At 44.4% G+C, this 9,032-nt stretch overlaps 2 protein-coding genes across 5 annotated transcripts; one reads left to right on the top strand and one right to left on the bottom strand.

The window, feature by feature from the left end:
• Positions 1-961: 961 nt before the first annotated feature.
• slc15a5 (solute carrier family 15 member 5) lies at positions 962-5,015 on the bottom strand. 3 transcript variants are annotated; one of them, XM_040163216.2, is made up of 9 exons: positions 4,294-5,015; positions 3,673-3,895; positions 3,244-3,413; positions 2,928-3,148; positions 2,639-2,825; positions 2,316-2,504; positions 2,075-2,206; positions 1,843-1,951; positions 962-1,766 (listed from the first exon to the last, which is right to left on the bottom strand). In XM_040163216.2, the coding sequence occupies exons 1-9, from the start codon at positions 4,643-4,645 to the stop codon at positions 1,625-1,627; spliced, it is 1,725 nt and encodes a 574-aa protein (XP_040019150.1). In that variant the 5' UTR covers positions 4,646-5,015; the 3' UTR covers positions 962-1,624. The 3 variants fall into 3 exon arrangements, 2 of the variants coding, with proteins under 2 accessions (XP_040019150.1, XP_040019149.2); XM_040163215.2 differs by having other exon boundaries at positions 2,075-2,545; XR_013451155.1 differs by lacking the exon at positions 962-1,766 and having other exon boundaries at positions 1,844-1,951; positions 2,316-2,545.
• A 1,231-nt stretch (positions 5,016-6,246) lies between these two features.
• On the top strand, positions 6,247-8,884 carry ccdc34 (coiled-coil domain containing 34). 2 transcript variants are annotated; one of them, XM_040163218.2, is made up of 7 exons: positions 6,247-6,412; positions 6,715-6,990; positions 7,220-7,361; positions 7,568-7,675; positions 7,776-7,934; positions 8,015-8,144; positions 8,350-8,884. In XM_040163218.2, exons 1-7 carry the CDS (start codon positions 6,336-6,338, stop codon positions 8,541-8,543), a joined length of 1,086 nt encoding a protein of 361 aa, XP_040019152.1. In that variant the 5' UTR covers positions 6,247-6,335; the 3' UTR covers positions 8,544-8,884. The 2 variants fall into 2 exon arrangements, with proteins under 2 accessions (XP_040019152.1, XP_040019153.1); XM_040163219.2 differs by having other exon boundaries at positions 6,277-6,412; positions 6,718-6,990.
• The last annotated feature ends 148 nt before the right edge of the window (positions 8,885-9,032 follow it).

Below are 9,032 nucleotides of genomic sequence, written 5' to 3'. Positions count from 1 at the left end.
TCCTGGGCTTCTTGGGAACAGGGATGATGGTGGAGGCCTTGAAGCAGGCTGGTACGTGGCATGTCACCAGGGAGGTGTTGAAGATGTCAGTAAACACCGGAGACAGCGGGTCAGCACAATGCTTCAGGGTGTGAGGGGAGACGGAGTCCGGACCGGCTGCCTTACAGGGATTTTGTCTTTTAAAGAGCCGGTTAACGTCTCTCTCCAGAATAGAGAGGGTCGTGAGCACCTGATGTGCTGGGGGAGGGAGGGATGGGGGACTGCAGCAGGTTGGTGGAGCTGTGGGGGATGGAATCAGGACATTGTCTTTCGAATCTGCAGTAGAACTCATTCAGCTCGTCTGCCAGGCGGAGGTCATTTATGGAGTGGGGGGGTTTGGCTTGTAGTTAGTGAGGTGTTTGAGGCCTCTCCAAACCGAAGCAGAGTGACTTGCTGAGAACTGTTGTTGGAGTTTCTCAGAGTACAGTCGTTTAGCATCTCTCACCGCCTTGCTAAACTTGTATTTTGACTCTGTGTACAAGTCTTTGTACACAGAGTCAAAAGTAGGAGCGCCACTACTGGGAGGTGGAGTGGGACGGTGGCGTTGTCGACCTGGCCGCGTCATACAAATTAAGACCACGTTCACTGAACCTCTCTATCCTGGGTTTTCTCTTGATTTAGGTTCAACACTGAGGATACGCTAATTCTAAGCCATTGCTGTTATGAGCTTCTACCATTTATGTCACAGGGATGGAAAAAGCGGGGGTTGATTGTAAACATGCGTAGCATTGCGTAGCATTGCATTGGAAAAAGCGGGGGTTGATTGTAAACATGCGCAAAGCCTTAAGACACCTGCTTGCATCAAACGGTAATTACAACATGCAGTAGATCAGAATCTTTATAGCATATTCTGTTGTATTTTTTCATTTATTTCTCTTAATTTTTTTAAAAACATAATCAAAGACCTTTTCCCATTGTTTTCAATTACTGGTAAAAGACAACTATACATATAAATCCTAAAAGAACTTGTGTCAACATAACTGATGTTTATGCCATATCTTCTCATTCTGTTCTTCATGCTCTATAATGGAATCAAATTGGTCATGAAGAAATGGTTTCGCTGTAACTCACAGGCTGATTTCTGTTTAATATCTCAGCTGCTTTGTTTTGTCAGAAAATATTTTGTCTTTTTTGTGTTGCTAGTTGAATGTTGGATGACCACTGCGAAAATAAGCCATTTAAGGGGCTTGCTGTTTTAATCTTTGATGTTCCTCTGTGCTTATGCTTAACAAATAAAGAATTAAGAAATAATTAAATTAAGCTCTGTATTTGCTCTATTTTAACAAAGCCAAATAAAGGACCATGCTAATGACATTTATACATTTATTTGTTTTAATTAGCAAATATTTAAATGCATTCTTCTAAACACTATTGGCAAAAGTATCTTAACATAATTCACTATTTTGGGGACAACTTCGATTCTATTCATAAATTCCATTGTTACACATGATTGTAAAAACAACATACTTCCATCATTATCATTCCTTTTACACCATTTTGTACAGTTCACAATTCCCCAAGTCCAAGACTTTGACATAACATGCAGCGCCAGCGCCACCGACTGTAGATGTAACAATGAAGGCTATCATAAAATAGATTCAACCGATTGGTTTGTGTACGAGCAATCCACAGTGTCGTAGAAGCGCAGACAGGCCTTGTAATGCAGCAGCTTCTCAGTCAGAGGGCTGATGGTCAGTGCTTTGCCCTGCACAGTCAGGTCTTTGTACCTGCACAGCATCGGTGAGATGAGAATGACAAAATGTATTCTCTGATTGAAACTCATTAGGGGATCGGCGGGCCTACCTGTTGGATACGCTCCAAAATACAAAGGTATTTACAGCCATCAGTGTGGACAGAAGGAAGAAAAACCTCTCCAGATTCCCATCGTGCAATATGCTTGGGTAAAAGTTTCCTGTAAACAAGTATACAAGTGTTCATATCACCATCAGGAGAGTTACTTTTAAATTTGATTTTAGTGTCAGTATTGTTTCTTATTGGAAGAAAACAATCGATGCAGTGTGGTTACTAATTTTACCTCCAGAAAGAAGGAACACCAGCTGAACGATGAAGGCTCCCAGAAAGCAGCCTCCTCCATAGGACAGAGTGAGGAAGTGCAGGGAGATCCCTCTGATGTGGCACGGGGTCAGCTGGAAAGATATGAGGGAACCTGCCCGAGAGGAAGAGAAAGCAGAAAAGTTGCCTGCTGTGTATTTTTTGTGAGGTTTCTTTGCAAGGATGCACCACGTAATTCTGGAGACCATAATTCTGTCACATACATGCGGGAGTGACGAGAGCCTCTGCGAGACCCAGCAGGATGTACTGAGGAGCCAGCCGGAAACATGGCATGGAGGACACCTGCAGAACTCTTCCAGACAGCGTCTGCTCCACCAGAGGGTACGCCTTCCTCTGCAGCTCAGACAAACCTGCCACCAGGACCGACAGGGTGGCACACGCGTGGCCCAAAGCTGGAAGGGGAGGATGGACAGGGAGGGGTGGTGAGAGGGGGCTGCAGAATAATTACGGAGGGGAAAGAGCGAGAGACACGTTAGAATGATGCGTGCATTAGTGCGCGGGCGTGCATGCACACACGGATACTCACTGATGACTTTTGCAGGGGCCGGAGGAGTTTTCTCTTTGGAGAGGTAACAAGTGGTTACGCATTCGATCAGTGGCGCCAAGAGCAGCAGAGGGAGGATACTGATCACGTTCATGGCGCCGATGGGCAGCAGGAGGTTGTTGAGGTGAAGTTTTGAGTTCATTGTCTGTATGTAGTAACCTGAGGGAATCTGCGGAAAAAACATCACCTCAGCCTCCCTTCGTGTGGAAAAACCATCATGATACATTTTAATGCTTCGTATTAGAGACCCCCAATACTCCCAGTGACCCACCTGTGTGATGCAGGCTCTGTAAAGCAGCTGAAGGCCATAAAGAGGGAAGAGCTTGGCCAGCACTTTGACGTTTTCAACATGTGTCTCGCTGTAGCGCCCGCCGTTGTTCTCCTTGGCCCGGTCCAGCCAAGAGCCCACATCCCCACTCAGGTGACGATAGTGGAGGCAGCACATCTTTAGAGAGTTCAAGAAAATTCCCAATGTGGTCAACAGTGATCCACCTGCAGTTCGACAGACGCACAAAGGAACAGAACTAAGTGTGTGTGGCACTGTATACCTGTTTCTACGTCTCTCTTTTAAAAAAAATATGCGTTACCTTTCTTCGGTTTGTATGTGAGTTTGTTTCTCATCATGTGTATGGCGATTAGAGCCAGCAGCACAGAGGTGAAGGGGATGAGGAAGCCCAGATTCTTTCCCACAGACTGCTGGATGTAAGCAATCCCCAAAAATACAACAGTGGAATTCAGGTTGACCAACCAGTAGAACCTAAACATAAATAAAAACCAATATCACTTCCCTCAGGGAACATTGTTTATGCAGATGTTACTAAATGACAAATGGGCAGATGGAAAAATGAGGCCAATCTACTCAGAGTTTTTGCTTTCCATTATTAACCAAGCACCTGCAGGATGTACTTGTCTCTTGTCTCCATGCAGATGCCGTAAAGAACCTCAGGTGATGATGAACAATACCAATGGACCGTTTTTAGTCTTACAGTGAACTAAGTGAATGCAGCGCCGCTCACCAGTTGAAGAAGGACAGGAGCTGGTGCTGATTGTAGCCCTGCAGGCTGTAGGCCCCCATGGGACAGAGGATGGCCCGGATGCCGCCGATGCCCAGTGCAGCAGCCAGGAGGCCGACGTAGAACAAGATCTGCTGCTCCCGAGGTTCCAGCTGGTGCGTCATGTGATGAGTGTCAATGTAGAAATCTTCAAACGGGAATGCCACCACGGGCAGCATGGCTGTGCCTACAGCGGTAGTGGCAGGTGGACGTTATGGGTGGTTGCAGCTAGATTTCCAGCAGGAGTGTGACTTCACAGAGGCAGATCCATGACTAAGCCCTTTAACAGAATTACTAACGCTTGTGAAATGAGCTCACATTAAAGGTCAAGATGGCCCAGATATTTGCACAACTCTTGTCCACGTCCCAGATAAATCTTGTCTTTTAAACAAGCTGATTCGATCTTTACCACAGTTAATTATGTCTCTTGTCTTATCACAAATTTCATCACATCAACACGTATTAACTGTGTCCAAAAAGATGAAGGACAGCAACAGAAGAAGAACGCCTCATTCAATCTAAACCTAAACAGTGAGTTGAGTTTCCTCACATCATACAACATGTATTCCATTAACGGCATCTCACCAAAGAAATGAAGGAAAGCACACAAGTAGAGCACCTTGCTCCTTCCCAGGCAGGTCTCTGCGAACCACCCGGCCAGGACGGGGGTCAGGGTGCTGGCTCCTATGAAGCACAGGTTGACCGTCGCGGCCAGGTAGTTATCGTAGCCCAGCTTCACCGTGCAGAAGAGAATCGTGTTGCACACAATGCCAAAAAAAGTGAATCTCTCACACAGCTCCACGAGCAGTACACAGATGATAACTTGGAGCTTCTTGCGGGACCTCCGTAGCGGTCCAGAGTCTGGAGGAAGGGGCCGGGAGAGTCTGCGCCGTCGGCCTCTGCGCTCTGGCAGTCTCTGAGAGTCTCCTGTCACCATACCACCTGGCCCGTGAGCTGGCTGGAGAGTCAGTAGAGGACCATGTGGAGAACGGAATGAGGAACCCTGCCCATCGAACAATGGACCAGCAGAGGCCAGAGCTGGAATGCCTCACCCTGGTGTGACTCTGGAGACACGTTGGATGGGACACGCCCTACCTGCATTCTGCGCGGGCCGGCTGCTGATTGTCCGCTCGTGTCCCGTAATCTTACTCAGAACTGCGGACGCCACACGTAGAACTGACACACGATGGGAAATTGCTTTCGGGAGGAGTGATGGGAACGATGTAGAGAGCCCCCCAGAAATATTTCTATGATTACCAGCAAGATACAGACATGCTGTTGTTGTCTTTTCAGTAACGACTTATTGAGAGCAGTGGTGATGAGCAAGTACAAATGTACTATTCTTAAATATTCAGGTTCCTCCTACATATCTCGGCTCCTTTACATTACAATGAAAACTATTTCGGTCAATTTTTACACCACTTAATTTTTTGTTACAACTTGTGTTGAATTGATATATATATATAACTTTATATTTTGTGTACATATATAATAGCTGAAATAGACCATTGTGTATACATTTACTTTTGATACGTCTATAGGCTGTTCCTGAAGTTTTGGAGGCAGGTTTTTGTAATGCTAACTGAGTATTTCTACACTATGTTTGTTACTCCACAACTGATACAGTTACCACAATCTAGCTGCACTTGATTTGATGTTTTAATCAAAATCATCTGAAACTAAATACTTGTTGACAAAGTCACAGGTTGGATGAAAATCAACAATTCAGGGATACTGTTCAACGGTGGGATTTAGCAATAAGAGACAATAAACAAGACAGCATATCGATTTAGAGCTGTAAGTAATTACAAACACTCACAAAATGCCACACGTCTTTGTGAAAGCAGCTCTCCGTGCAAGCTCAAATTAGAACACCAGCTGGTAATTAAACTGATAATGTTGAGTGGCAGTGAGACAGCGTGCACAGACAGGTCAACTTAAACTGGATTGGGGCTGCTAGATAAAGAATGAATTCCTGTTGTTAAATAGGGTGAACTTAGTCACTGAATAACAATAAGGCAGCACAACCCAGATAAGGACTGAAAAGAATCACACTGGAATACAACAGTTAAAACCGTGGGAGAAAAATATCTGATTTTCAATTTTTTATCACCAAACTACGAAGCTTAAATTTCTTTCCTTGTTTTTTTTAAGAAACATGAGCTGCAGTTTATACCGCTTTTTACAAGCTAATATGGAAAGTAGTCAGTGGCCTTGCTCATGAATTGTAACCAGATTGTTTCCTGCAGGCCTGGTTATTCTTTTACGGTGTTAAAATGTTTATATTGGATGGAAAATCGAATGACAGAATTCCTAATGGTCAGTTTCATTTCTAGCATTGAAAATGTATTATCAGTCAGAATTCACAAAACAACCATAAGCTTATAAGCTGCACCTCCAATCAGGTTCCATTCAAATATCCATTTATTATAAATGAAAGTAGCGATAATACAATTTAAATCAAAGAGGGTAATGAGTTATATAACAAGCCCCTTATATTATTCCCTTTCGTATATTGAGCCATTTATTTAGATAAAATGCTATAAAGTTTTTGCAGCAGACGAGGTACAGACTCTTTTTGTCGGGCGTCACTATGGTTACAGGCCAGCTTCGGGACGCGGTGTATCATGGGAAAAAAGTTGCAAGTTCCAGCGTTGGTGAAAAAGACAACAGCGAAACTTTTCTTCAATTATCTGCGAAAAAGGTTATTTACCAAATGTTCGTAGTTATTCCATTAGCGAGAGACACCGCACGCATAGACTGCGGAGCAACCTTGAATAATAGTTAGTTCTAAACCTTCGTAGCACGTTAGATAATATCCAAGCTAACGTTAAGTTCCTTTGGGTGCTAACGTTAGCCCCACTTTGCTAACCGTTTGAACGAGCTGTTGAGATGAGCGTTAGTAAGCCACGTTGGTGTAGTTTGTCTTACTGAGACGTTGCATATGCTCGGATGATATTACACAACAAACTAAAGCTAAAACATTCTCATGTGTTGCGTTTTCAGCAGCATGTCTGGAGGGAGGATGCCGAACTGTCCTGCCTCCGTGTCCGAAGGCTTCAGCTCGACGCCCGTCAAAACGGCCGCGGGGAAAGACTTCAACCCGCCCAAGAGCTTGGACGGCGACGACGGCGTCCTGACCGACGACGAAGACACGTTCTCTCTGCTTTCTCCCATCTACCACGACAGTTTTGACAGCGACGAAGACCTGGAGCGCAGCCCGGCTCAGCTGACCTCCCCCGGACGGAGCGAGCCCTCCGGACCCAGCGGTTCCCCGGCCAGGCGAGCAGGCGTCTTTCCTCTTTATTTATTACACAGAAAACCGAGGAAACGAGGCACATCAGAAAGTACACACGAGCATAAAGTATAAATAGCATCTGTTGGGCGTCACCGGCCTGTTTCTCAGCAGAGACAAGAAAAATCATTTAAAAAAATACCAGTGGAGGGTGGCATCTTTTAAGTTTAAAACCAAGCAGGAGAACGTGTATAATGTTTTATCGTTGTGTTACAGATGTGAGCTACCAAGAAGCCCTTCGGTGCGGCTGCCGGATGCTTCGGGGGCCTCGCGTGGACCCTTTCTCAGTGCGTGGGAGATGTGGCTGGTGAACAAGGCCAAAGAAGACCGTTTCAAACTGGAAAAACAAGCAGATGAGGCAAAACTCAGATCACATTTATATCTCTGTATTTCTGCAGCAGTTGTTACTTTTGTTATTTACATTTCTCGTATTGTGTACATTCAGCCAGGCATAGTTTTTTTTCTCCCTTTTATCAAATACAATGCATTGAAAATATTTTTTCTTCTTATTGCATTTTGTCTGACTCAGTACAACATTTTGTACCCATTTATTAAAAACATTAGGAGCAGTTAAGGAAGAAAAAAAAAGAACAAGAAGAACGGGAGCGGGAACAGAAAAGGATAGTCATGGAAGAGAAGATCCAAGAATGGCTACAGATGAAAATGAAACAGGTAGGCTCTGGCTACTTAAGTCAGTAAAACTGTAAAGTACAGTAATGCTACACTATCAAATGCTGACCTCTCTGTTATTTGGTTTTTCATGCAATTCCAGGAGAAGCAGGATTACCTCATAAAACTGAGCAAGGAGGAGGAAGAGATACAGAGGCAGCTGGAGAAACAGAGGCAGACTGAACAGAAAGCTCAACAAAAGTACAAAGTCTGGCTGCAGAAGAAGAATCAAGAAAAAATAGAATTAGAAAAGAAGGAGAAAGTAATGTTGATTATTTTTTCATCCGGTATTCAGCTTTTAATGAAGCAGAGCAATTCTGATAGATCCAATTACCTTGACAGGAGGCGGCTGCCCTGAAGGAGGCGCAGGAGCGAGAGCGCCACAAGAGGGCAGAGGAGAAGTTTAAGGACTGGCTGGCTAAAACCAACGAAAAGAGCAGGGCAAGTCCCAAATCACCTTGCTACCCAACAGGTAAGGTCATCTAAGTCATCTGGCAAATATTAACGGGGCGTACTCCATCTTGGTCTAACTCACACCATATAATTGATCAAGTGTGAGCAGTATAAGTATTCAAGGTTCGCCTTAGGGCAAATCAGATGTCATTGTATTCCTTCATTTCGTTTGGCCAGCTAATATTTGTTATGTATCAGTATTCTATTGCTTTGATTTCTTCCAGGTCCCTACGACACATCACGCGCATCCCCCAGCTTCTACAACCCAATCCCCTGGAAGCCCATTCACGTCCCTCCTCAGGAAATAACACCAAATAAGACTTCTGCCAAGAAACTCCAGAAACAACAAAAATGCCAACAAAGCCCCAGCACCGCTTTCAGGCTGATGAACTGTGCCAGCGCAGCACAGAGAAGATGACACGGCAGGCCGAGGTCTGCGACTCACGCGCCGGCTTAGTTACGGATCAAATATGATTTCATCACCAGTCATCCACTCCAACAAAGCTCCTGAGACGAGACTGCTGAATCACAGAAATGTCTCTGTTCCTTAATATGAATGTGGTAGTTTAGCTGTAATATCTTTATTTTTGTACACTGGAGCAATGTTGCATTAGCTCAAATTAATTTGTATATAAGGAGGTCTGCATTTTGGGGATAGCATAAATGTTGTTGTGGTTAGACAGGCCTAAAGTTTATTCAGTTTTATCTTGTACATTTGATCAATTTGCTATTTGCATAAAAAAGAGACATTATCAAAAATGTTCCCCTGTTGTGCTCTTCTCATTTGTTCCATCACAAAACCACATGTCATGGCATTTAATCAGTCACAGCCACACAACAGGAAGATGGTGGCTGGTGGTCACAGCCAAAGATAGACGCGGCTCGGTCAAGTGGCCCTCACACGCAC

This window comes from Gasterosteus aculeatus, chromosome X (genome assembly GCF_964276395.1).
Source record: "Gasterosteus aculeatus chromosome X, fGasAcu3.hap1.1, whole genome shotgun sequence".
NCBI classification, from domain to species: domain Eukaryota; kingdom Metazoa; phylum Chordata; class Actinopteri; order Perciformes; family Gasterosteidae; genus Gasterosteus; species Gasterosteus aculeatus.
Note: the sequence above shows the minus strand (reverse complement) of the source record. Positions and strands in the feature narration are given on the sequence as shown.

Bases quoted from the DNA above. Each gene is read 5' to 3' on its own strand.
- slc15a5 (XM_040163215.2), bottom strand. From the start codon at position 4,645: ATGGTGACAGGAGACTCTCAGAGACTGCCAGAGCGCAGAGGCCGACGG. The intron at 3,414-3,672 runs GTGAGCGGCGCT...ATTTATGTTTAG, and splicing joins CTCCTGTCCTTCTTCAACTG to GTTCTACTGGTTGGTCAACC. The intron at 1,952-2,074 runs GTAAAATTAGTA...ACTTGTTTACAG, and splicing joins GGTGTTCCTTCTTTCTGGAG to GAAACTTTTACCCAAGCATA.
- ccdc34 (XM_040163218.2), top strand. From the start codon at position 6,336: ATGGGAAAAAAGTTGCAAGTTCCAGCGTTGGTGAAAAAGACAACAGCG. The intron at 6,413-6,714 runs GTTATTTACCAA...TTGCGTTTTCAG, and splicing joins TTCAATTATCTGCGAAAAAG to CAGCATGTCTGGAGGGAGGA. The intron at 7,935-8,014 runs GTAATGTTGATT...TTACCTTGACAG, and splicing joins AATTAGAAAAGAAGGAGAAA to GAGGCGGCTGCCCTGAAGGA.